This window comes from Sus scrofa, chromosome 12, assembly GCF_054392235.1.
Source record: "Sus scrofa isolate SSC_HxYL_T2T_F1_AM1 chromosome 12, Sscrofa_HxYL_maternal_Yorkshire_Landrace_v2.0, whole genome shotgun sequence".
In the NCBI taxonomy this organism is placed as follows: Eukaryota; Metazoa; Chordata; class Mammalia; order Artiodactyla; family Suidae; genus Sus; species Sus scrofa.
The window spans coordinates 43513185-43540551 of NC_139394.1; the positions used below are offsets into that span (position 1 = coordinate 43513185).

General features: G+C 49.9%; 1 protein-coding gene and 1 long non-coding RNA gene across 20 annotated transcripts in view; one reads left to right on the top strand and one right to left on the bottom strand.

Moving 5' to 3' along the window:
- The window catches only part of HNF1B (HNF1 homeobox B), a 106558-nt gene that overhangs the window by 52971 nt on the left and 26220 nt on the right, over positions 1–27367 (bottom strand). For 9 of the 19 annotated variants that reach the window (XR_014820328.1, XR_014820327.1, XR_014820321.1 and 6 more), the window contains 4 exon segments: positions 18487–18647; positions 12790–12925; positions 8329–8523; positions 5228–5346 (listed from right to left, as the gene is read on the bottom strand). Coding sequence is in view for 8 of the 19 variants with exons in the window: in XM_084982923.1 (XP_084839049.1) it covers positions 5228–5346; positions 8329–8523; positions 12790–12925; positions 18487–18647 (611 nt within the window). In the remaining 11 variants the exon portion in view is untranslated. 19 annotated transcript variants of the gene reach the window in all.
- Positions 18707–26778, top strand: LOC146398239 (uncharacterized). Its single transcript, XR_014821381.1, has 2 exons — positions 18707–21075; positions 24211–26778. It is a non-coding gene; the product is annotated as an uncharacterized LOC146398239 (long non-coding RNA).

The window sequence follows — 27367 nt, forward strand, 5'->3', positions numbered from 1 at the left end:
AAAACACAACAAACTAGTAAACATAACAAAAAACCCCAGCAGACTCACAGATTTAGGGAACAAACTAGTGGTTACCAGTGGGGATAACTGGGGTGGGACAGAACAGAGCTAGGACGTGAAGAGGTACAAACCACTATGTATAAAATAAAAAGTAAGCTACAAGAATATATTGTAAAGCACAGGGAATACAGCCAATATCTTATAATAACTATAAACAGAGTAGAGCCTTTAAAAATTGTGCATTGCTCTGCTGAATACCCGAACCTTATATAATATTGTAAACCAATTATACATCAATTGAAAAGAAGGAGAAAAAGAGAAAGTTGGGGTCGAGGAAGCAGAGATAGTGAATATAGATAACTCACTTCTATTAAGCTGGATTAATTACAGCTCTAGTCATTAAAAGTAATGATTACACTTCCTGTTTTATCAATGAGGGAACTGAGGCTGAGAGAGATTTTAGGTGACCTGCCCAGAGTCTTGCAGCCAAAACTTTCGTGCTCCTGCCCCCTACGGAAGATTACTGCCTTTTATCTTCCGAGTGGGACTCCAGGGGGAAAGAGGTGCCCTTTGCCGTTTAAAGTCTTCCTTCCCAAGCTGGAGAGATGCTCAAGGTTGCCATCAAGGAAAGCCAAGACTGACCCAGCTGCCACGGGCTGGGTGTTTCCGGCAAATACTGAGCCAAGTGGTTTACAAGTTTTATTGCGTGTCCTCTTCTCAATGATCCCACAGAGGAGGAATCATTATCTTCATGTTACAAGTGAGGAAACTGAAGTTCAGAGAGGCTGGACCTTTCCCTTTGGTTGAACAGGAGAAAGTAGCAGAATCTTGAGCTGGGTGTGCCTAACTCCCAAGCCACTTCTCTGTCGGTCCACACTGCCTCACCATGGGGGTGGGCGAGGGGGTGGAGGCTGCCCACCTCCTTCTCATCAGTACCCCTGACTGGTGCCTGCTCTGGGGGTCCTCTCCGGACCTCTCTATAAACTAGGAAGGGGAGCCATGGGTAGAGACGTGGAAACAGGAGTCGGCTCACAGCCTGCCCACACTTGTTCTAACCAAGGCTGGTGCCTGCTATGGTCTTGTTTCCAGGCTCACGGGTGTTGTTTTGCAGGAGGCTCAGGCAGAGAGCCACTCGATGGTAACTGGCCAGCATGCAAGGGTTGAGAAGTAGGGGGAGACATAAACTCTGGAAAGGACAGAAGGCAGTAGCTGCCAAGGATTCTCAGCAAGAAAGTTTCAGCCTGAGGTTCCTGAAATATGATCCATGAGGCCCTGGGACATGTCTGTCTTGGCAAAGGGAAATACTGGCATCAGACAAGGTCAAATCTTGGCTTTAGCCATATACTGGCATAACCTTGGGTCGTTTTTTCCCCTTGTGTTATTTTTATGAGTACTTTATTGATTATTATTTTTTAAAACTGAAGCATTGTTTATTTACAATGGACTGCTAGTTTCAGATGTACAGCAAAGTGATTCAGTTATACACACATATACAGCTTTTTTTTTTTTCAGATTCCTTTTCCCTTATAGATTATTACAAAATATTGAGGGTAGTTCCCTGTGCTATACAGTAGGTCCTTGTTCATTACCTATTGTTAGTACTGTAAAAATGGATCTTAGAAGGTGAGTGTTGATTAATGGATTTGGAGCGAGAAGACCAAAGTCTGGAACTCCAGCTCCAGATTTACCCTCCTGTGAACTTGGCCAAAGATCCTACCTCATCTTTGTTATGTATTTATTTACCTTTTGGCCACACCCATAGCATGCCGAAGTTCCCAGGCCAGGGATTGAACCTGCAGCACAGCTATGTCCTGTGCCACAGCTGTGGTCATGCCAGATACTGAACTCACTGCGCCCCCAGGGAACTTCCTCCTTCTGCATCTTTGAGCCTTAATTTTTGGCTCTGTAAATCAGGCATAAAAATTTCTACCTTGCAGGAGGATTAGCCTGGAAAGGTAAGATGGGAAAGCTCCTGGAGGGCCGTGTGGCAAATGGGAGGCATTCAAAAAAATGCTAGCGCTGAATCCATTCATTCATTCATTCATTCATTCATATTTACTGAACATCCACTAGAACCCAGGCATTTGGCTAGAACTAACTTCTGACCCTTTGCCTTCGGTAAAGAGTTTGGGTGCCTTTACGCTTATATTGAGGCAGGCGGAAGTTCCTGGACCAGGGATCAAACCCATTCCACAGCAGTGACCCAAGCCGCTTCAATGACAATACCAGATCCCTAACCTGCTGCACCACAAGAGGAGTCCAGGGCTTGGGTGCTTTGTGAGGCCCGCATGATTTGCTTTTTTCTTGGGAGGTGGGTGAGAGGCCATCAGGAAGATGGGAAGCATGGATGTGGAGCCTGAGCCGAAGAGGAGGGATGTGCTTGAGAGATGGTCCTGACCCTGAGAAAGGTTAGTGTCAGAACCTCTTCTGACCACATGTCGACCAAGCAGTGAGCAGAGTATTGAAGGTGCTGCTGGAAGGTGTCTCCTAAAGGGTGACAGACAGAAAGGGGTAGGAAGAGGAGGAAGCTACCACTTGGAGCATGTGACCCTGTTCCAGCACCGTCTTCAGACACTTAGAATATTCTCTAAGAGGGAAGTGGGATCTCTGGGGGTTGAGTTAACTGGCCCAGGTCAGCAGCTCAGGCCTGCTGGCTTTCCCTAGTGTTCTCCAGGCTTCTAAAGCAGCACTGCCCAGGATGGATTCCTATTCAATGTACATCAGCCCATGAAAGATTCTGAGAAACGCTGCCCTGCTGGATTTCTGTGTAACTCAGCTGCTTCCCCCACATATTTGAACAAGAAATGGTCACGCCAGATATCCTCATGCCACAGGCCCCTGATTCCTAGCAATAGTTTAGAAACATTTTTTGGAAAGTATTACGTTAAAGCAACAAAAAAGCAGAGTCACCACCAATTCTCTTCCAGAACTAACTTCTGACCCTTTGCCTTCGGTAAAGAGTTTGTACACTTTTTCTCTGCCTTGGGTTCCTTCTGCTGCCAGGAGGCGGCCACTTTACCCTCCTTTCATTCTGATCTGTCTTTCCTATTCCCTCTTTTCCTGCAGTTTGTAGGAAGAAAGTTTCCTGGCATACAGCATGCACGATTAATTTTGACCCTTGTTCCTGACTGTGAAAGAACGCAGAAAATTGACTGAACATGGTCAACCAGCTCTAATGGAAAAAATAAAAATCATTATTAAAAAAATTAAAGAAAATCTTTATTTGCTAAATCCAAAAAAAAAAAAAGACCACAAGAGCAGCCGTGACCTTGGGTATTTTAAAGATGAGTATGGGAGGATAAGTATTGATTCAGTGGAGAAGCCAGGATTTAGAATCAAAGACCAGAGCCTGGAGGTCCAGCTCCAGAATTTAGCAAATGTGTGGCTTTGGTCTCCCTGCATCTCTGAGTCTCAGGTGGTTTCTCTGTACCTCCGAGGAGGTTTCAGTAAAAAGAAAATACGAGATAAAGGTCACAAGATGTACAAACTGCCAAGAGCTACGTGAAGAGTTTTAGTCGTTCTAAGGCCGGCGTCATCCTAAAAGTAAGTCGATCCCCAGATTCCTGAAATGTCAGGGGACTTGGAGGCAACCTCACATAGTGCTAGAGGGCCGTTCATGCAGCGTCAAGGTCGGCTGGCCACTCTGTCCAATGGAGGGGAGCAGCCGTTTGGGGGCCGGCGCAGCGTCTCAGAGAAGCATCTCCAAGCATTTTGATTAAGAGACCATTTCCTGAATTCAGAGGACTTGTTTCAACAAGCAAGCATCAAAGTCAACTTGGGAAAGACGGGAATAATTAATCACAGCCCTGTCTGGGGCTGGCCAAGCGGCAGATGGATTGATAAACCTTTCAAAGGGGAAGGTATTCCCAAGCAGGGCTGCTGCGCCTGGCTGCCCCCCTGATTGAGATTTGTGAGCACAGATAAATGTTTTCCCTGCTCACTACAAAGAGTGGGAAATCTCACGGGAGTCGAAGGGCAGGGCAATGGGGGATGTCCTTTCATCTTCCATAGGGTGAGAGAAGGGTAGAAAAGCCGGTCCCACACGCCTCTCCCTCTCCCCCCCGTTCCAAAGCCCGGATGCCTGGGTCGCGTGTGTTTCCGTGCCCGAGACGTGCTGGCCATGTGTATGACATCATCAAATCCTCAGGAAAGGTAGATGCTTTGGCTTATTTTAGAGAGGACAAAGGCGAAGGCTAAAGGAGGTCAAGGTCACCAAGCAAGTGGGATAACCAGGAATCGAACCTGCAGCACCAGGAGGAGATGAGGGCAAAGGCAAGAACAGAGAAGGCTTAGAAAGAACTTGCTCAGAAGCACATGGCAGTGGATGAGGTGTGATGTGATGGAAAAAAGACCATCAACGGGACCAAACCTGCCAGAGTGCCTCTGACATGAAGTTCAAGGTTGTCACCTACTTATCTAGCAATCAATAAAGGCCAAACAGTTCCCACACTGCGCAGACCCCAGCTCCTAAAAGGTCCTATTGTGTTACCCTGGAAGTGTGACCCGTGTTCAGACATCATGCCCTGTTTTCTAACTCTTGGTGCCTCATTCCAGCCCAGCTGTCCAAGCTGCAGACTCACCGTCGGCCCTGTCTTTACAATGCCACCTCCTCTAGGTGAAGGTGGCATGAGTCATCAACCGAAATGGTAACAACTAAGCCTCCGGGTTCCCCACTTTCAGTGCGCCAGGAAGTTGATTCAAAGTGTCTCCATGAAACACCAAGTGAAGTAGGCCCCTGGCAAGGCCAGGCTGTCTACTCAGAAGTCTCTGTGGGTTATACCGTTTGGGATCCAGCATGGGTCCTGGACTGGGCGAATCAGCAGCAGGACCCCTGACTCACCACTGACTTTCTCCACTGGTTAACTAGTGGAAAATCCTCTGGGATCCCTCTCGCAAGGCACGAATCTCCGTGGATCGCTATCAATCCACTGACAACGAGCCCTCAATCTCAATACCTAGAGGCTCTGTGTCATCCAGTCTTCATCCAGTCAGTCAACCGGATCAAACTGCAGTCCTCGATTGGTGCTCTTGTGGGGGAAGGCTTGGGGTGGGGGTGGGGGCACTAAGTCCCTTTAGCCTTTGCCCCCTGACCTCAGAGATTCCTTCACCAAGTCACAGGGGAGCCTCGGGAGGACCACGCTTGTGGCTGAGTCCACACGAGCCACGGTCGCTGCACATTTGTAGCCTTAGTCATCCCTCCCCTCCTCCACCCCCCTGCCCGCGTTACCTGTTTACTGGAAGACATGTTGGTGAGCGTACTGATGCTGCTGGTATCTGTGACCACCATTGCAGGTGGAAACCGGGAGGTGTGGGAATACTGGGGGGGCTCCTGCTTGTGTGTGTACACTGAGGAGACAGAGAGAAGACAAAATCAAGCTGCAGATCACACAGGCGTAAGCACAGCTACAGATGCCCACCCCTCCCAAACCACCGCTCCCATTGCCCCAGGCTGATAAAAGGTGGGGTGGGGAGATGGTGTTTGGCAGGGCAGTGCGATGCGACAACAAAGAATGGCCATGTGTTTAAATCCTGGCTCTTTCCTCGACTTACTTACCCTCAGTTTCCTCAGCTGTAAAATGGGAATTATCTGTTGTAGGATCAGAAGAGATCGTGTTTAAAGCACGTCGTACCAAACAGATGCAGAGCTGTGCACAGTGCCTGGCACGGAGTGGCGGACAGCCCTTCGCGGGTGGGAGGACTTTTGTCCTCCACTTTCAATAAAGTGTTAGGTGCCTGGGCATCAGTGAGTGATCTTTAGGCCTGTGTGGTTGCATCTGAGAATGTCAGTCAAAAACGTTCTAAGCAGCTGGCAAACAAGAAAGAGCTGGCCAGCACTTGCTTAGCATCTCTGCCATGACTCACGTACCAGGTCTCATGCTAGCGATGCCGGATTGGGTAAGAATTGTAAATAGACATGGGTGTCATTAATTGTATACTTCTGGGCTTTTCTTTTTTCCTTCTTTCCTTCTCCCTTTCTTCCTTTCATTCTCTTTCTTCCTTCCTTCCTTTCTTTCTTTTTCTTTTTTGCTTTTTAGGGCCGCACCTGTGGCATATGGAAGTTCCCAGGCTAGGGGTCGAATTGGAGCTACGGCTGTGGGCCTACGCCACAGTCACAGCAACGCGGGAATCTGAGCTGCATCTGTGACCTACACCACAGTTCACGGCAATGCCAGATCCTTAATCTACTGATCGAGGCCAGGGATCGAACCTGCAATCTCCTGGATACTAGTCAGGCTCATTACCCACTAAGCCACAACAGGAACTTCCTAACACTGAGCTGTTCTGGTTTGCACGAAAATGCCTCACGACATTGCACGGATGTGGAGGACAGCCAAAAGGAGACTAGACTCCAACAAAAGCCCCAGGAGCACGTGGCTCACTTTTTCAGTTTGTCCAGTTATGTGTCCCCTAAGTCTGGGACCTTTGAGTCCTGCCAACTCATCCATAAGATTCATGTCAATTCCAGGTCACATGACCAACCCAGAAAGCATGTGGATGTTTGGCCTTGAAGGAGGGACCAGCCTGTTCTACCAAGGAGTCCTCCAGTAGGGAACGGGGGTGAAGGTCACAGCCTGCTGCCTCAGCCTGCCTGTCCCTTAGAGGGAGGCTGGTTATTTCCTGGTTTTCATAGCCGGCCAGGCCAGCTGGGCCTTGGCAGTCCACCGGTCACTGTGACCACTCTCTGACCGTTGCACCCCGGCCTCGCCACTGAGGAATTCAGTCTAGATGAGGGGGCGGGGCCGAGTGGGGAGCGAATTGTCCGGCTCTGGGAGGAAGGGCAGTGGACGTGTGGCCCCAGACTCTGCTACAGGCTGTGGCAGATTTTTTAGAAGCCACGAAAATGTGATTGGAATGTCAGATGGTGCTTAGAAACCAGCTCCACAGGCCTGGGGCGGGATAGAGCCCGAGCATGGAAGAAGGCTGAACTTGGCTGTTCACTCTCAGATCCACTGCTCTGAGATCCCAAGGCAGCCAGGGGAGCAACTGAAGTCCCCTTTCCCACACCTGCCCCTCCCATTAAGGAGTCCCTTACTAAATAATCATTTGCATTTTTATAACTCTGAATGCTTACCAAACACAGAGAATACCTATTTTTTTTTTTTTTTTTGTCTTTTTAGGGCCACACCTGTGGCATGTGGAGGTTCTCAGGCTACAGGTAGCATAGGAGCTGTAAGCTGCTGGCCTACACCACAGCCACAGCAACACAGGATCCGATCCGTGTCTGCAACCTACACCACAGCTCATGGCAACACTGGATCCTGAACCCACTAGCGAGGCCAGGGATCGAACCTTCATCCTCATGGATGCTAGCCGGGTTCATTAACCACTGAGCCACTACAGGAACTCCGTGAATGCCTATTTTTATTTCATTTCCATAATCAGTCTATGTGCATCCTAGTCCCCTTTTATGATGAGGAACTGGAAGCTGAGGGGCCAAGGAACTTACTAATGGCTACGTGGCTGCTAAAGCTCAGAGCCAGGATTTAAATCTAGGTCTACCTGATTCCAAAACTATCATTCAATTCCAGAGATGTCCCTGGTGTCCCTGTGGGACGAGCTTGGAAGCAGGGAAGCCATCCCTTCTGTGATTTCTCCCCAAACTCAGAGGCCAGGGGCTGTGGCCTGACATGGCCTGAGGGCTGGGGTGAGGGGGGCCTAAATGGTTGAAAGATGGACTTAGGGCGGGTGTAGAAACTGGAGATGGGAAACAGCCTCCGCGTGTGGGGGCAGAAGCTCTACTAGTCCTTGTCTAGGGTGGCACACACGTAGCATTTTCCACCCATGTTCGTGGTTCTTGATTAGAGACGCTTGGGGTGTGTAAGTTGCAGGGCGTGGGGACTCCAGAAGATTTTTCAGTTTCAGAGAAGGCACATGGGATACGAATCATATGGCAAGAATGACCACTTGGTAATGGGAATTTTGGACTGAAAAGGCTCGGTTGAGGCTTGTTGGGAGAAAGTGCTGGGCTTGACTGGAGATCTCGCCCACGGCGGCCCCGGTGGGAAAGGCTGGCATGAGTTCATTCCACATCTATGCCACCCCTGCTCTCTATCTCACCCCCCTCCCCTTTATGGGCAGGACTTAGTCATCCTCTTCCAATCCCCCCCCCTTCCCCTGGGAATCTTGGGGGCAGAGAAGAGGACCAGGAAAGGCACAGCATCACATACGAGTTACGCTTGAGAAACTGTCTTGGTGGCACACACCAAGAAAACTTCCAAGGGAAGTGACCACACCAGGAAACTTGCAAGAACCTTCAGACCAGGGAGGGAAGAGCTTGGCTGCTGAGGGCCCTCTGGGCTCCCTCCCCAATGTGCCCCGGGTCCTTACTGTGTGAGTTCTGTAGCTGAGTCACGGCAGCCATGAAGGGCTGCTGGGCCATGTGGCTGCCTGGGCTCTGCTGCATGAGGGGCTGCTGGTGAGGGCTGTGCAGCTGCTGGGAGAACTGGACGGGCTGCAGGGCTGCCAGGCTGCCGGCCACGCTGTTGATGACAGGGACACTCTGAGCTTGGGAGGAGTTGAGGCCTGTGGGAACAAGAGGGAAGGTCAGAGCTGGCTTCAGGGATGAGGGCAGATGCATGCAGGCCAGCGGCCATCAGTGGAGCCCCTGCTATTCGCCAGGCACTGAGCTGAGCCTGGGAGAGACTGCATAGGAAGTGATTCTATAGACCTATCCTATTGACAGAAAAACAGAGGCTTGCAAAGATGCAGGGACTTGCTCAAATTCCACAGTGAGTTGTGGATGGAAATGGGCTTTCAACAGATCTGACTGAGGCCTGAGTCTCCCAAAGTCATCCTGCGACCTCCCAGGCTTTGCTCCTTCGCAGTTGCCAGGGCCCTCTGCTTGCCCACTCCAGCTGTGCCTGGCTCTGGTGTCCTCACACCAGGAAGGCTTGCTCTGGGGTCCTCAGGGCAGAGCTAAAGGCGTCCACTCTGAGGTGTGGATTATTGCTCAGATATGTCTTCCCAGCAGGGGGCAGTAGTGTGCAGGGACCCACATTTTGATTAAAAAAAACACTACCTCCTCCCCGGTCCTGGAGGTCTGGACCCTGAAGACCCTCATTTAGCAGGCTCTGCAAAGACCCCAGAGAGGTCAGAGGCTCATTCTCTTGACTGGGGCGGAGAGGGGATAAAATACTACCACCCGGCCAGTCTCTGAAGCAGGTGTGTCTTATCTGGCAGCACAGGGCCGGCAGCCTCCGAGGGTCCGGGTATTGGAAGGAGGAAAACAGTACGTTGAAGTCTGGCAGTCACAGTAGGTGATGCCATCTTTCTATTCCGGAGGGATGAGGGCCTCTGCAGTTCTGTACTGTCTAGATCCTGAGGTCTCTTTAGAACTGGGGCCGGCACTGCAAAGATCAGGTCTCAGGACCCCACCCGTCAGCAGCTCCCTGGGCAGGACTCAGGGGCAGGGTGGGAGTGGGGACAGGAGGATTGGGGAAAGATACCCTCTTTCCTGGAGCTGCCTGGGTTCCTTTGACCTTGCTTTATGGGGAGTGAGGGTCGGGAGGGAAGGAGATGAAGAAGGAAACCCAGAAAAAGGAAGGGACACCTGGAGAGCCCTTCCTGAGATGGAGAGGGTTCCATTAGCCAGTTCAGGGGAGGTCCACCGTGGAGACAGCTCAAAGACCTCCACAATTGCCTTCTCAGAGCCTAGCTGATACTGCTATCAGAAACCTAAAAAGGTGAGACCTGGGAGCAGTAGGGGAGGGGGGATAAGCCCCCTCCGAGCTCTCCTGGGTGGGGCTGGGTCCTCTGATCCCTCAGAATAGCGCTATCTAATCCCCCAGGGGCTCGGCTTCTCCCCCCAGGCGCTGTCTCACCGGCTACCTTGATCTCCTGCTTCCTTTTCCAACCTTCTGTGTAAGGCCTCAGTCTCTGGGGAAGCCCCACGGATTTGCCGTTTTCCCTGGAGCCCATCGGCCCTGCTCTCTGGGGGAAATCTCTGCCCAGAAAAGCAAGTTGCGCCGTCCAGAGTGGATGACATTGGAGAGCACGGCTCTGCAACCCGCTGGGTTTTAGAATCGTCCTGGGCAGCTCTTTAAGAAACAGACATTCCTTGGTCCCACCCAAGACTGAATGAGTCAGACCCTTTAGAGGTGAGGCCCAGGAATTTTATTTTCAACACCGTCTGTGACCCTGATGTGCCTCAGTTCCAGGATGGAGAGCCTCTGATGTCACTCGAGCTCCCGCCGAGTGTGACTCTCGGCCTTTCCATCTGTTTTCTGGGCACTGGTTCCTGCTTAAGAAGCATGTTAGCCAGTCCAGCAGGTGAGTAGAGAACGAGGAATTGGCACTGCCGGGTAATCTGTTATCACATTCTCCTTGGGCCTCTCTGTCCTGAGCCAGGGCCCACGCACTCAACAGCACAGCAGTTGGCTAGTCCTGGCCCCAATACCTCGGCTCTTGATTTATTGGCCTGTCGTGGGGAGAGCAGTGCAAGCTTGAACTCGGTAACTGATTCTTCATCCTGACGCTCTATGGGGTAGGACCACTGTGTCTCAGCCACGTTTTCTGGTGACCCTCACCATTCTTCATGCTCCCCATACTCTAAGCACACACACACACACACACACACACACACACACACACACACACACACAGCCTTTTAAGGTCAAGTACACTCTTAATCTGAAATAGGAGATTAAGATTACTCGAAGAAGGTAGAGAATTGTAAGTGAAAAAAACCAGGAGGAACAACATTGAAAAATCTGTAATAGCCGTAGGGAAAATTTTAATTCAGATAGTGCCTAAGAACATATATAATTGTGTGTGTTGGCCAAAGCTAGACATGGAAGAAAGAAGTTAAGCGGGACAGTTTGTATATCATCTCGGATGTAGAAATAAAGAGGTGGGAGATCTTACCCATGGGCCTTTTAATCAGAACTTCTAGAAGGTAAGCAAGCTGGTTTTAAGTATCCTATCTCATTCTCCAACCCCTGGTATTAGTATAGTTACTGTGTTCCTGGAGAGGCCCCAGTGAAAGGGCGGCGAATTTAAAATACTTTCTAAGTTTTGTGAGTCCTCAAAAGGCTTCTCCATTCCCCCTAACCCTTTGTAAAACTAAATGAGGAGAGGGAGTTTCCGCTGTGGCCCAGGAAGTTATGAACCTGGCTAGTATCCACGAGGATGAGGGTTCAATCCCTGGCTTTGCTCAGTGGGTTAAGGATCTAGTGTTGCTGTGAGCTGCACTGCAGGTCACAGACATGGCTCGGATCTGGTGTGGCTGTGGTGTAGGCTGGGAGCTGGAGCTCCGATTTGAACCTCTAGCCTGGGACCTTCCATACACCATGGGTGTGACCCTCAAAAGACAAAAAAAAAAAAAAAAAAAAAAAAATCTAAATGAGGAGAGTGTCAATTTCCCAGCAGCCAAGGACAGGGAATGCCACACTTAGGAAACTCCTGCGTCTCTTATGGGCGAGCCCTGTTTCACCCTTCAGCCCTTCAGGAGCACCTAAGTCCTTCTCTTTAGAAGTGATCTGAGTTGCTCCCCTGGCGAGGGTTGGTTTAGGGAGAGAGGCAGAAGGAGAGGAAAAAGGCAGGAAGAAAATCAAGAGGTGGTCAGTGTGGGCAGTGGACACAAAGGAGGCCATGAGGACGGGGAGTGATCCCCGGGGGAGAGGAAGGTGAGGGATGTACCGGCCTCCAATCTCTCTTGAGAATCCTCAGGGAAGGGAGACCTGGCCTGAGCTCTCACCACGAGGCTGGAAATACTCTGAATAACTACTCATCAACATGAAAACTCCGAGAGGCACCCACAGGCATGGCTGCAGCCGGCTTCCCATGCCCAGAAGTGGCCCAGCTGTGATGGACGACAGGCTCACTCCCAGGGCTGGAAGGACCTGACCTCTCTCCCCGTCTTCAGGCCTGAGCGTAAACAACCTGTTCCTCCTTAAAGCCATCAAGGCTCAGAGATGCTATGACCCGTTTCCGCAGTTCCTGCTGAGAATGTCTCCATCATAGGAGTTCCCGTTGTGGCTCAGTGGTAAAACGAACCCCACTATTATCCATGAGGATTCGGGTTTGATCCCTGGCCTCCCTCAGTGCATTAAGGATCTGGCGTTGCTGTGAGCTGTGGTGTAGGTCACAATGCAGCTCGAATCTGGTGTGGCTATGGCTGTGGCTTGCAGCTACACCTCCGATTCTACACCTAGCCTGGGAACTTCCATATGCCCCGGGTGTGGCCCTCAAAAGACAAAAAAAAAAAAAAAAAAAAAAAGCAGAATGTCTCCATCACTGGCCAAGGAGCTCTCAAACTGCTGCAGAGAATTCCCCACTTAGAAGACTTAGGTCTCTCACGTCTTGTGCCGTCCTGAGCAACACCAAGAAACATCGGCACAGCCCAATCTCTCAGAAAATCCACCACATGCTTAGGGATAGGAAGGAACACCAGATAGGAGTGTAAGCTATGCTATCATACACACTCATGCTTTATCATTTCACAAGCGTGTCTACACACACGGTCACCAGGTAGCCTCAGCAACCCATTGTACAGATGAGGAGACTGAACTTCACCAAGGTTCCACGATTTCACCCAGGAGGCACAGCTGGTAAGCTGTGACCAAGTTTCAACTTCATTCCCTAATATTCTCTCATGTCAGGCTAAATAATCCAAATCCCGTGGAGGTGAGCGAGAAGGAATGAAACGAGTTGAACCAAAGCTACAGGAGGTAGGTGAGTCGGAAGGGGGGGGGGGTGGGGAATCTTCTTTTGTTCTTTTCCATCAGGTCAACTCAATTCCCATGCTGCTTCTCCCTGCCCCCAAGTTTTCTGACCCAGAACAGAGCTTACTTTGTGCAATGGCCATGACTCCAGAGAGGGGCGTCATGATGAGGTTTTGAGATTGCTGAGGATTGTGGTGGGACAGGCTGTGGATATTCGTCAAGGTGCTGACGGGGGGCAAACCTCCTCCTGAGACTGAGATCTGCTGGAGAGAAAAAACAAAAAACAAAAAAACGAGAGCAGCATGAGTGAAATTGGGATGGCAGAGAGCAGGGTCTGAAATGGCATGGCTGAGCAGTTCCTTGGCACAGCTCATTCAAGGATGCATCCACTTATTCATGCATGCATGTATTCGGTGACAATGATTAAGCCCCTACCGAGGGATGGGCACTGTTCTCGGTGCGGAGGATAGAGCGGGAATAATATTGACCACAATCCCTTCCCTATGGCGCCTCTGTTTGTTGGCTACCTTTGAATTACTAGCCTGCCTCAGAGATTCTTCAGCCCGTGCGTATTCTATGACTGTCACCAGCTCACTTTGGAAGTATCACCTGCTCTGCTCTATGCCATCTATATTATGGGTGCCAAAGACAGGATTGATAAAAATAATAACTGAAGAAATGTCCTGGAATTCCCTCATGTAGATTAGGGACCAGGCGGGAGCACAGAGAAGCTTTCACTGAGTACAGGGTCTACAAAGCACTGCTCATGCGATAACTCCCAAACCTCTCTATTCCTGTGAGGCGGATACTTCCGCCTTGTCCATTTCAACAGATGAAAAAACTGAGGCCCAGAATCGATATGCATATTGTTTGAGATCCAACAATGAGTAAATGGTAAATCTGGTATTCAAACCCAAGTCTGTCTGACTCTAGAATTCAAGTTATGACTTTCCCCTACCCCTGCAATTATTACTAAGGCTGGTTTGGGGAGGGCTTCTCTATTTTCCCCAAATCTCTACTACACATTAAAAACAAAAACAAAAACAAAAAAAAACCACGTGTGTGTGTGTGTGTGTGTGTGTGTGTGTGTGTGTGTAAGGAGCTACTGTAGTAATGACAAAGCCACCAAATAAGCCTTGGCCCCAGGTATCCCCCACTCAGTTTCACTCTTATATTTCCATGACAGATTAGTAAGAGGATGCTATTGAGTTTCATGTATTTTTTTGTCCAAGGCCACTCTGAATTCTTTTATTGAAGACTGAATCCTTTTATTTATTCCTAACAGTATCTTTCCTGTATTGATTTTCTTCATTTTTCCAAGTGTATATATAATGGTGTCACAAGCATATAATGCGAACAGGGTCTCTTTCATGCTAGTGCTAATACATCTGCATGTCATATTGCATTGGCTAGAACTTTCTGAATTGCATTAACCAGCAACAGCAGTAGTGGATGTGCTTACTTTGATTCTATGTCATCAGAAATGTTTCCAGTTTTTTCCCATTAAGCATAAGAAGCTTTCAGTTTTACACACACACTCCACACCTTTATACATGATAAAGTAGTTTACTATTTATAGTTTTGTTTTGTTTTATTTTATTTTTTGGCCTTTTGTCTTTTTATGGCCTCACCCATGGCATATGGAGGTTCCCAGGCTAAGGGTCAAATTGGAGCTGCAGCTGCTGGCCTACATCACAGCCACAGCAATGCAGGATCCGAGCCCCGTCTGTAACCTACACCACAGCTCATGGCAACACTAGATCCTTAACCCAATGAGTGAGGCCAGGGATGGAACCCATGTCCTCGTGGTTACTAGTTGGGTTCGTTAACCACTGAGCCATGATGGGAATGCCTATAGGTTTAGAACAGTGCTTAAAATGATCATCATGAAAGGACTCCCTTCCCCCCAACATGAACTAACCCAGACAGCCTTGATAGCATCAGGGATGCTGACAGGTGTGTTAAGGTTGGGATATGTACATTAGATGTTTGAATGGCTCCTTCCTTCTTCCTTCCATTGCTACCCAGAGCTCCTCAGATTATAGGTCTCACCAGGACCCAGGGAAGACACTGTCTCCTGCCCTGCCCTGCTGATCAACCCCCTAGCTTCAAAGGTGAATTTGAAAAAGAAAGGAAGGAAAAAACTAAACAGGTTTGTTTGTGTTTTTAAAAAGAGCATCAAGACATGAGTTAGGAGTCACATGACCAAGAAGGAATTCTGACCACATCAAACAAGAGAGAACCAGCTTGTTTGCTGGACTTGTTTTTCAAAATGTCAGAGTCATTAAAACAAAAAAAAAAAATCAGTGACCTGCCTTCAGCCCTCCCTTGAGTAATGCAGTGCCTTGGAGGAAGTCAATGGAGTGACAGTATTCTCTGCTGTTTCAATGTGTGGTGTTTAATGGTGAAAGGGAAGCCCGGGTGCCAATGATAAAAACAGTTTAAATGTGTATGACTTTAGTGTTTGTAAAGTCCTTTCACTGATTGTCCTTCATAGATAACAACGCACACAGAGACGGCATTAGGATTATTGCCCCGTGTTACAGATTAAGACACCGAGCTTCAGAAGGGTTGAGAGAGTAGCTGTGTCACATGACTAGTAGTGAGGAAGGTGGAATTCAAACCCAGTTTTGCTGGATTCTAAATCCCTTCCACTTACTATTTGGGGGGAAGGGGGTGGACCTTGGTCAAGTTCCTTCTCACTGTAAAAGGCAACCATCATTTTCTTTTCTTTCTTTCTTTTTCTTTCTTTCTTTCTTTCTTTCTTTCTTTCTTTCTTTCTTTCTTTCTTTCTTTCTTTCTTTCTTTCTTTCTTTCCTTCCTTTCTTCCTTTCTCTTTCTTTCTTTCTTTCTTTCTTTCTTTCTTTCTCTCTTTCTCTCTTTCTCTCTTTCTCTCTTTCTCTCTTTCTCTCTCTCGCTCTCTCTCTCGCTCTCTCTCTCGCTCTCTCTCTCGCTCTCGCTCTCTCTCTCTTTCTCTTTCTTCCTTCCTTCCTTTTTTCCTTTTTAGGGCCACACCTGCAGCATATTGAAGTTCCCACGCTGGGGGTCAAATTGGAGCTGCAGCTGCCAGGCACAGCCACAGCCACGCCAGATCTGAGCCTTGTCTGCAACCTACACCACAGCTCATGGCAACGCTGCATTGTTAACCCAGTGAACCATGACAAGAACTCCTGGCGATCATCATTTTCCATTTGCCTCCAGGACTGATGGAAGCCAAGGAGCTGCCAAGAGCATCAGCTATCCTCCTTACAGGATAATGCAGAGCATTTGCATGATAGCAACACTGTCTCTTGCAGTCCTTTGCTGTGTGCTTTACACACAAACCTACGAGGTTGACGCCATTATTCCTCCTTTGCAGACAAGGAACTGGAAATTTGGAGAAGTTAAAAAAATGTGCCCAAGTGGTGGGGTGAGCATTAAGAGCAGGCTCTCTGCCTCCAGGCCTATGAGGCTCTATGCCTTCAATATTATGAAAGTACCCAGGATGTGCTTTTCTAACACACAAGGTTCAACACGCAGAGGCTGCAACCTGAAACCCAGCCAGCTCTTGCCACTTGGGCATGGGGTGGGGGCCAAAGCGTGCAAAAGCAAAGCTCAAGCGAATCAGCATTATTTCCAATCCTCGGGGGAAGAGTTCAAAGGCACATCCTACCGAAAGTCAGCAACACGGAGGCTGTCACTCCCTGTATGGGGCTTAGCCCCAAAGCAGCAGAGCTAAAAGCAATCTGCACACCGGCCCTGTGACGCAGGCATTGTTATCCCCCATGTTCCAGATGAGGAGGCTGAAGTTGAGCAACGTCCATCCTATGGCTGATAAACAACAGAGCCCAAGACACGGACACACTGGTTCCCTTGCCTGCGTTATTTTTAACCATACTCCTCTCTTGTCTTGGGTGGACCAAGATCGGTGAGGGGCTTGTTATTTATTAACTGAAAACAGACTCTTGAATTTGGGCATCCAGTGATAGTGACATAACGTACGAGCCAGGGTGTTGGAAACTAGTGAAAAGCTGGTCCCTGCAAACAAGCTTCCAGGTGTTTGCTAACCGTGAGGTGTGCTGTCTTGGTCAATCATCAATCCAATAACATACTGCCCATTAGGGCGCTGCCGAGCAGAGGAAGAAAAAAGTGTGTCCTGCGCTGCCTTTGGAGTGGCCTGGCCTGGGTGCAGCAGTTTGCTTCTTAGGAGGAGGGATGGGGCGGGGGCACGCAGGGAAACCTCGAGGACCTTCCAGCAACAGGAAAGGAGACTTGGAGGGTTTCATCCACTGAGAAGCAAAGACCTCTCCCACAAGGCCCCCTTCTCCAGGGGGCCCATCTTTTCACGGGTTCAGGTCTCACGAGGCAGCCAACACACACTGCTCTTTGTGAAGAAGCTTAAGGGATGCAGACTGGGCAAGGGGGCTGCAAAACGCGCCTCCCGCAGGAGCATCTTTTGTTCCCCTTGGCGGGGACCCCCACCAGGGAGCCATCGGCTCAAGTCCCCAAACAAGGGTTGGCCGGGCCCCAGAGCCCCCTGCCCCGCCCCCAGAAACCTCGCTTTGTTTTTCCTGGGGACTCAGTCACCTGTGACTCACTGTTCCTGTGTTGCCTACACAGCACCCACGTCAAGGTCTAAAATGGTATCTGCTCCCTGCCCCTCCCCCACGCCGGCCCCCACCTGCCTCTCGGTCAGACACCCTGATGGAAGGCGAGGCTCCACCTTGAGCTTGGAAGCCAGGAACCTGGGGCTCCTCCCTCCCCTGAAACACAGAGCATGACCCAAAGCATCAGGTTTTCCATGGCCTAGTGGAAAGGTTTTCCTTCCTGGTGTCGCCATGCCTGTTTACTCTCGGAAGCCACTTGGCCCGCTGCACTCACGGTGCTTGAGGATTAGAACCCTGAAAAGTCAGCATCAGATCGTCTGCTCCTGTGCAAACCTGACCTCTGGGGGTGGGCTGTAGTTCTGGGTCTAGAAAACTGCATTTAGGGAGAATAATACGGACATTCGCCTCACAGGGGCCACACCGTCATTCACTGAATATTTACCGACCCAAACACCTCACCGAGGTCTCCTGTTAGTCTCCCGTTATCACATTTGTTCCGCCAACAACCCTCCTGTTATCACCCGCATTTTATAGATGAGACGACAAGAGCTAGAACCTGCCCAAGGCTACCACAGCTATTAAGTGCCCGAGCTGGGATTTGAACCTGGGTCAGTGCAACTTCAAAGTCGGTGTTTCCCACTCACCCTGTAAGCACCGCCCCACCCCACCTGCCCTTTTGTGCTGTATCTTCACTGGCCCGCCGGCCAGCCTCCTGCCAAGTCCCAGGGCAAGAAGCATCTCCCTGCCTCTCACCATCCTCTCATTCCTGACTGACTCTCCTTGCCCGCACCAGGGGGTGGCAAAGAGAAAGAGGGGGGCTTGTTTCAAAGTGAGGTGCTCTCTGGGTTTCAAAAAAAAAAAAAAAAAACACAACAACTGGCTTTGGAGGCCCTGGGGTGGGGGGTGGGGGATGAATGAACATTTTATCAACTCAAATGTCACTGGCAGCCCCAAAACAAACAGTGTCCCACCCGGGTTGCTCCTTTACGAGGCATTCAATCAATAAAATGAGAGCAGAGCTCTGTCAGATTTATTGGCTGGGTTCAAACCGAACGCCTCTTCCACCCACCGAAGGCTGGGTCACCGGCTCTACCTTTCCGTTCCAACACTGGGCAGCCCCCATTTTCCCCTGTGGGGCTACAATGGTTCATTGTTTGAGGCAGGCCTTGTGAGAAGTCGTGTTTGTTTTGCCTCTTATCTTATCAGCGCCAGAGCTACAATGGCCCAGGTGTACTCACCATTTTACCATCAGGTGAGAGGAGATTGTGGCCCGGGTCCAGGCTGGCTGGAGAGACTTGCTGTAAAACGGACTGGCTGGTCACCATGGCGCTGTTGCCATGGTGACTGATTGTTGAGGAGGAAGTGACCTCATTGTTTCCCTGCTGGTTGTAGCGCACTCCTGCAAAACAAGGCAGACCCAACAGTGAGCATTAGTGCCACAGGGCTCAGGAACACTAGTTTTCTTTTTCTTTTTCTCTTTTTTTTTCATTTTTGGCCACCCCGAGGCCTGGGCCAGGGATCAGATCTGAGCCACAGTCTTGACCTAAGCCGAAGCTGTGGCAACACCGGATCCTTAACCCACTGTGCTGGGCCGGGGATGGAACCCGTGTCCCAGAGCTCCTAAGATGCCGCCCATCCCATTGCACCACAGTGTGAGCTCCCAGGAATGCTTGTTTTCAAGGGTGGATGAGAAGTGGAAAAGGTGACCTTCTTTCCACTGTCCGCCCAGGAGAAATATCAGCTGTCTTTCTCTGGGGTAGAGATTGCTTGGCCTCTGCTTGAATTCTGGAATGTAAGCTCCATGAGGGCAGGACATTTTTATCTGTTTTGTTTTGTGCACTGCTGTGTTCCCAGTGCCTTAGCATTTGGTGGGTATTCAATAAACATCTGTTGGATGAATGAACGAATGAACAAACGAACAAAGGAGCAAAAGAACAGACACATGGATTCTGTTTCTTGTTGCTTCAGCATAGTGCTTTTATGATTTAGGGCTTCTCTTCCTGGTTGGAATATTTCTTTGGTTCTTCAAAATGCCTTCTAGAAATGTTTCCCTGGCATCATTTGACTATGGAGGACTGTGAAGTATGAGTGGACAGATTTTGCAGACAGGCACTTGCTCAGTGACCTTGGAGAAGCCAGAACAATATACATCAGACTCTGTGTACCACCATTTCAGCGGAGCCCAGGAGGCCAGGTGGAGGCAGGCAGAGCAGAATAGGAGGGGGACTGCAGTGAGGAGTATCTGGTTCCAGAGCTCACATTCCTTTGATGGGGTCCCAAGTGGCTGCTTCCAGGGCTGGGGTGGGGGGGCGCCAGCCCACACAGGTGGGATGGTGGTGCTTAGTTAACCACTACAGTTTGGTCTGCAACGGAGGGGAGACTCAGGCGCGTTTACCACCTCCCTGCTGTGACCCTCCCTCTCGCTCAGAAACCAAAATGCAGGTCTATGCTCAGGAAAGGGACAGTGCTGGGCAGAGACCAGGCACCTGAAGGAAGCTGAAGGGGGCAGAGAACCCAGGCCCTGTTTGCAGCATCACAGTCCTGCTCCTGTGCCCATGAAACAGCCAAAGACAAAGCTGGCGGTAGCTGGGGCATCTCACCCTAAGCTCAAAGCTGAGAAAGACAGTGCCCTTGTTTTTGGCTTTAGGTTTGACAAAAAGGTTTGGGGGATCCTCTTCCTACCTGCAAGGGATGGAGGTCAAATGCCTTAGGCATAGAATTAGTTGGAGAGGTGAGCCAGCACCTCCTTCACTTCTCCTTTGGCCCCATTTCCCAGGATGAAACATCACTGCATCAAGTATATGACTTCTGTTGGTTTCCCCTCCCACTGCCCCTGCCCCCTGGAGCCCCACCATCCCGAGGAGAAGGCTACAAAGTTCCTCCAGGGAGCCAGGCAAAGCTGCCATAAACAGCAACCTCTAATTGACAAGGATGGAGCTTGCCAAGAGGAGACCCAAGCCAATTTTCTTTGGATTGTCCAAAGAACGTTCCCCAAGGCTGATCTGCCCTAGAGCTCAAGAAAGCTGGGGAGAAAACAAACAAATGCTTAGGCAGGGCTCTAACCTTCAAGAGCAACGGGTTTGACTATGAAGTCGCCTGACCTGTGTCCTGTGGGGTTTCTATCAGTGGTTTCCCCATCCTTTGATTCAAAGGGCTGCTGGTGGGGGTGGTGTTGGCAGGGGCAGCCCTGGAATGTGGTGGTTATAGGTCTGGGGCACCACATTTTTTGGAGGGGAGTGGGGGCAGGAGTCATGAAGTTAAGAGGAAGAATGACTTCCACGTCTCCCAACCAGCACCCCTGCCCAGTCCTGATCCCCCTGCACCTACCTGCAGCCCCCCAGGTCTCCCCTTCACGACCCGATACTCATCCCATTGGGTTAGCTTAGGTCCTCTGTCTCCATTCATCTTTGCTGTTGGGTTCCCAGCAGGATGCTTATATAGGAGAAGAGAGATTTGAAACGTGTGCGCTTAGAAGGCAGCTGGATCCAATGGACGAGGGAGAGAGAGGTTTCCAATCAGAAAAAGGAAGGCTTTTCTAACAAGGAGGGATAATGGGGAGATTGTGCACTCTGGAGCCGGACAAACTGGGGGTCCAATCCTGACTTTGCTCCTAAGAGATGTGGGATCTTGGGAAGATTACTTCTCTCTCTGTGGCTCAGTTTCCTCTCATAAAATGAAGCACATGCTTCCTTAATAGGGCTAGTTTGGGAGTTCTCGTTGTGGCTCAGTGGGTTAAGAACCTGACTAGTATCCATGAGGATTTGGGTTCAATCCCTGGCCTCTCTCAGTCGGTTAAGGATCTGGCATTGCCATGAGCCACAGTATAGGTCGCAGACAGGGCTCAGATCTGGCATTGCTGTGGCTGTGGTGTAGACTGGCAGCTCCAGCTCTGATTTGACCCCTAGCTTGGGAACTTCCATATGCTGCAGATGTGGCCCTACAAAGCAAAAAAAAAAAAAAAAAAAGCTACTCTGGATTCAAGATAACATCTATAAGGCGTCTAGCAGAATGCCAATTACATGGCAAACATAGCTGGGGATGGACCCCAAGATCTTTGCCCTGAGACTCCAGAATTCTGGACAACGAACGAAGGGTTGGTTCTAAGCACTGAATGGAATTACCTTTCCACGGTGAGCCATGTTCAAAGACTCCTACTCTGCTGGAGCCACGGATGCTTTGTCCTAGAAGCAAGTTGGGAGGGAGGCCTGGCCCCTGCCCTCTTGTTCTTTCCTTTTGGAGAAGCTGGACTTCACCCTGTTTCTCTCCTTTCTCTGACTCCCTGACCAGCTGTTTACCTCCCCAAGATGCTCTGCTCCTGAGAGAGCGGTGATAACGCTGGGAGTCAGGTGTGTTTTCACCTCCCAGCCTGTCCCCATCATCGATTCAGTCTCAAGTCAAACAGACGCTTGTTTTAGCCTATTTAATTTGGCTGAAGGAAGAGGGCCAGTCCTCGGATGATCAAATATGAGTCGTGGGGAGGCTTCTCCCCTATCCCAGGCTCCATAATTATTTATTTAAAAATAATTAACCAAGGATATCCGCGGGAAACAAAAGCCTTCTTTACAAGGGCGGCCTGGCAGGAGGGAGGCGAGAGGCATTCGTTAGGATCCAGGCGCAAAGCCCAAGGCTGTTGCGGTTTGCAAACCTGTTTTCTCCCCCAGCAGAACTTCATTGTCGGGAAAATGGACCGGTGGAGATGCTCTCTTTAAAGGCGGAGGGGCCTAGACCTCTGCGACTCTCTTTAAAGGCCTCTGGTTAGGGGATAGCGTCTGGCTGGGGATGAGGGGATCCCCGCTGGCAGCTGGCTCTACCATCTGCGTCCTGGGGGAGCTCCAGCTCCCTCACCTCTAAGCCGGAGGGCTGCCTGCTGTGGGGAGGGGGCTATCCTCCTGGCAGAGCGTGGGGGGCGCTGGGCACAGGCCACTCGCTCATCCGCTGCAGATGCACCTGTAACCTTTCCCACCAGGAATGTGGAGATCACTCAGGCTCCTCACAGGGTGGCTGTAACCAGCCAACAGCCTTCAAAGGGGGTGTGGAGGTGGAGGGTTTATCACAAGGTCTCCGCTGGCAACGCCAGAGATAGGTGTTCTTGTTAGAGGAAGGCGAGGCCAGGTCCTTGTGTATTTCACAAACTCCGAAGAGCGCTTGAAAGGAGAGTGAGAGAGTCGGCTCTGGTGCCGGGTGACCTGGTTTTAAATCCTGGGTCTACCACATAATAGCTGTGTGACCTTGGGGAAATTACTTAACCCCCCTGAGCTTCAGTTTCTTTCCCTCCCTTCCTTCCTTCCTTTCTTCCTCCCTCCTCTTTCTTTTCTCCCTTCTTTCTTTCTTCCTTTTTCTTTCTTTCCTCTTTCTTTTTTCCTTCTTTCACTGCATCTGCAGGATATGGAAGTCCCTGACCCAGGAGTCAAACCTACCCCACACTGGGTGTGACAACACCGGAGGCAACACTGGATCCTTAACCTGCTTTGCCACAAGGGAACTCCCTGAGCTTCAGTTTCTTTCTTTTCTTTCCTTTTTTTTTTTTTTTTTTTTTGTCTTAGTAGGGCCATCCTTATGGCATATGGAGGTTCCCAGGCTAGGGGTCAATTTGGAGCTGCAGCGATGCTGGCCTAGGCCACAGCCCCAGGAACATGGAACCCAAGCCGTGTCTGTGACCTACACCACAGCTCACAGCAACACTGGATCCCTGACCCACTGAGCGAGGCCAGAGATTGAACCTGCTTCCTCGTGGATACTAGTGGGGTTCATTACCACTGAGCCATGAACTCCAGCTTCTTTATTGTTAATAATTTCTATCCCTTCGGTCACTGATGAAAAAGCCTGGATGAATTAATGGGTATAAAGTGACCCAGACCATGCTCGGCACACCGTGGCTCGAGACACATACATTCCTCTTCCTATGGGACTGTCTTGCCTAAAAGACATTTTTAGGAAGGCCGGGTTCACAGAACTTCATTGAGCACCTATCCTGGGCCAGGCACGGTGCCAGGGGACCTGGAGGAGGTGGAATGGCATCTTCCCTTCACCATCTCAGGCTCTGCAAAGCAACACAGTGAAGGCTCTAGTCCAGTAGTGACTGGCCAGGCTAATAGCCACAGAGGTGCCAGAGGAGAAGTGACATGCCAGAGGGGGTCACGTTCTTCCCACTCACTTTGTGGTTCGAGTCTCCAACTGGCCACGTCCCCATCCCTGGCCCTAAGAACCACAGCAAGCGTGCCCAGCAGCAAAAGGCTGGAATCTAGAGACGTCCCTGAGGCCCTGATAAGGAGGTTGTTTTCTCTCCTTCTCCCGGCATCCAGTCGTCAGCATCCTGGATGCTATTTCTGAATTCCTGCCAGCGTGCGGGATAAAGACAGATCACTGGGTTTCTATCCTATGGGACTGGTTAGAGGTGCCCAAACATGAAGAAAGCTTAGGGCTGCAAGAAGCCAGCATCTCCACGCCTTACCTTCTTGCACCAGTGCCCATCCCCAGGGCACTCTTCACATTGCTGCGGGTTGGGATTTCTTTCTAGAACAAAATCACACCGTGTCACTGCCCTGTCCGGAAACCTAAGGCTGCTCTTCACTGCCTTCTGGAAAAGCCCCACAACCATTACTGGCAGAATTGGGCCTCTGTGACTCCAGCTGCCTTATCTGTATCCTCTGTCGCCTAGTCCCATGCAGCCATGTCAGAGCCCTGCTAGGCTGTTTCCTATACCTGGAAATCTCTTCTCTTCTTCTCCAAGTCACATCCTCTAAGAGGGCTAAATATAAATATCACCTCTTCTGTGAAGTTCTCTGGTAGTTATTGCTCCATTCTTTTTTGTTTTTGTTTTTTTTTTTTTTTTGCTTTTTAGGGCCGCACTTGCGGCATATGGAGGTTCCCAGGCTAGGGGTCCAATTGGAGCTACAGCCCCTGGCCTACACCACAGCCACAGCAACATCAGATCCAAGCCGCGTCTGCGACCTACACCACAGCTCACAGCAACCCCAGACCCTTAACCCACTGACTGAGGCCAGGGATCAAACCCGCAACCTGATGATTCCTTGTCGGATTCATTTCTGCTGCGCCAGGACAGGAACTCCAGTTCCACTCTTTATATATTACATGCAGTAGAGACTCTAACAGCAGGAACTGGTCACCCTGCACTAAAATACTCTGAGGCTATGTATCCCTCTCCCTCCGTCTTAAAGGAAGAGGCGGCTTTTTACTCTGGATTGCATCCTCGGAGCCTGGCAGAGGGGCTGATGTGTGACTAGTCACTGAGCAAGGGGATAAGCCCTCAGATGCTTTGAGAATCCTTGCCCCAGAACCAGGGAGCCGCCCATCTAGCAGAAAGAGAAAATACGGTCCGTTCTGCAGTTATGTTGGTATTGAAAGTGCTCCAGTGGATCTGTTCCAATGCTACGAAGATGTTAGGGCGTAACTTCAGTGCAACATGAATTCCATGTCTGGGGAATTCAAAAATCTGCACCCACATAGGAATGGAGCCACATGGGAATATTTTAAATGCACACACACCCCCCCTTCAAATATCTACCAGCTACCCTCCGTCCACGGCATGTGCCATAAGCCACATCCGTGCACATCTGGAGTTACAACGTTCTGATTTCAGAGAGACGTCTCCACCCCCCACCTCACAATAACTCACAACTGCCACCCTTCCGACGCCTGCTCCAATGGGCAAAACTGTAGGATGTTTTCCAGGTAAGGTGCTGTATTTACTGCTGTACAGCGTTTGTACATTGCCTAAGCATTCACCGGGTGTAACACTCTGCTAATGTTTTTTTATTAGAGTCTTATCTTTTTTTAAAAGGTGTCACTGACGAAGTTTTTGAGAACCGTGCCCTTAACCCTATTCTTTTTTCCCATAAGCCCTGCGGTTTTTTACTGTGCGACCTTGCCCGGCATGGTGGTTTTTATGATGGGTATGTCAGCACCAGAGGGCTGACCGTGCCCTGTGTTGAAAGACAGACGCAGCTGCCTTCTAGGAGGAGCCAGGGGAGGAGCTGCCCAGGTTGTAATCAATCACAGAAATGTTTCAGAAATCCGTGCTTCAGGGGATTAGAACTACCTCATAAAGCCCTGGGTATCTCATCCAGCTCTTCATGAGCTTCAAAAAACAGCTTATGAGTTTGGGATTAATGTATACAAACTACTATATACATAAAAAATAGATAAACCACAAGGACCTGCTGTAGCACACAGACAACTACAGTCAATATCTTGTAATAACCTATAATAGAATCTGAAAAAGTATATATGTGTGTAAATATATGCACATAAGACTTGTTATACAACATAACTGCATCGTGTTGCTATACACCTGAAACTAACACAACACTGAATTAACTGTACTTCAATTTGTAAAAAATGGTTTAAAAAAAACAGTTGAGGGAGTTCCCATTGTGGCTCAGCGGTAATGAACCTGACTAGTATCCATGAGGACACGGGTTTGATCCCTGGCCTCGCTCAGTGGGTTAAGGATCTGGGGTTGCCGAGAGCTGTGGTGTAGGTCACAGGTGCAGCTCAGGTCACTGGCGTGGCTGTGGCTATGACTGTGGCATAGGCCGGCAGCTACAGCTCCACTCTGACGCCTTAGCCTGGGAACGTCTATATGCCGCGGATGCAGCCCTAAAAATTAATAAAATAAAAAATAACATAACAGCTGAGACCCCAATTCCACAATTCCAGAAATCCACTGGGCACCAGCATCCGGCACACTTTAAACTCATAACTCTCTCTTTTTCTCTCTTCTTTGACTCTCTGATGATTCTGAGCCAGTCAACTTTTTGTCTATAAAATGGGCATCTCGCTCTTCCCTTCCTCAGAAGCCAGAATGATGAGTAAATACAATAAGGTTCGAGAAGCACTGGGTTTTTCTGGGAGAGACCATGAGCAACACTGCTCTTTTAGAAAGAAGCAAAGAGGGAAGGGGGGTCTCCTGAGCCACAGGAGGCTCCGCTCGAGTCCATGTGGTCTTTGATGCTGAAGCCTTTTCACTGGGGGCTGCGAGCTGCACCCGGGATCTGGTGGGATGCCTTTCACCCTTGACATTTCAAAGCTAGTCTCCCATCCTTGATAATGCAGGAATGTTCCTTTGGCTGGTGGACCTCTGCCAGCTCGAGTGAGCGTCCCAGCCACCAACAGAGTAAACATTACTCAACCAGCCGGGGCTCTGTCACCCACATTCTTCCCCTGTGTTCCTAACCTCATGCAGAGCGCGGCCCAGCCCTGTAGGGTCTGGAAACTGGGAATTTAAAATCAGGCAGGAGGGAGCGTGCAGAGGAGAAAACTCATCTAAAAAAGAAACAACCTTTCCATCAGTTGTAAGTGGATAAAGCGGTCTTTCCTAGGAAGCCAAAGCACAGGGTTGAAGGGGTGGGGGAGGCGAGCAATTAGGCCAGTCTTGATGGGTCCAGGACTGCATCCTTATAAACCCATTCCCCCTTTACCCAAAGAAGAGTTGCTTTCTTTTTTTTTTTTTTGTCTTTTTGCCATTTCTGGGGCCGCTCCTGCGGCATATGGAGGTTCCCAGGCTAGGGGTCCAATTGGAACTACAGCTGCTGGCTTCTGCCACAGTCACAGCAATGCCAGATCCGAGCCATGTCTTCAACCTACATCACAGTTCACGGCAATGCCAGATCCTTAACTCACTGAGCAAGGCCAGGGATCGAACCTGCAACCTCATGGTTCCTAGTTGGATTCGTTAACCACTGAGCCACGACGGGAACTCCGAGGAGTCGCTTTCTTGAGGAAAGAGGCAGAGACATACATGATTCAGTCTGGGAGTTCCCACTGTGGCTCAGCAGGTCAAGAACCTGACATAGTGTCGGTGAGGATGCGGGTTCCATCCCTGGCCTCGCTCAGGGGGTTAAGAATGCAGTGCTGCCACGAATTGCGCTGTAGGTCGCAGATGTGGCTTGGATTTGACCCCGTAGCCTTGCCTGGGAAGTTCCATATGCTGCAAGTGAGGCCATAAAAAGAAAAAAAAAAAATTCAGTCTGGTGAACTTCTAAGATACTCATTGGGGATAAAAGAATGGTGAACAATTCGCTTGGCTTGAAACTGGGACACCCCCCCCCCCCCGCCCCCGAAATGAAAGCTTTCAAAGCGGGTGGCACCACTGCCTCA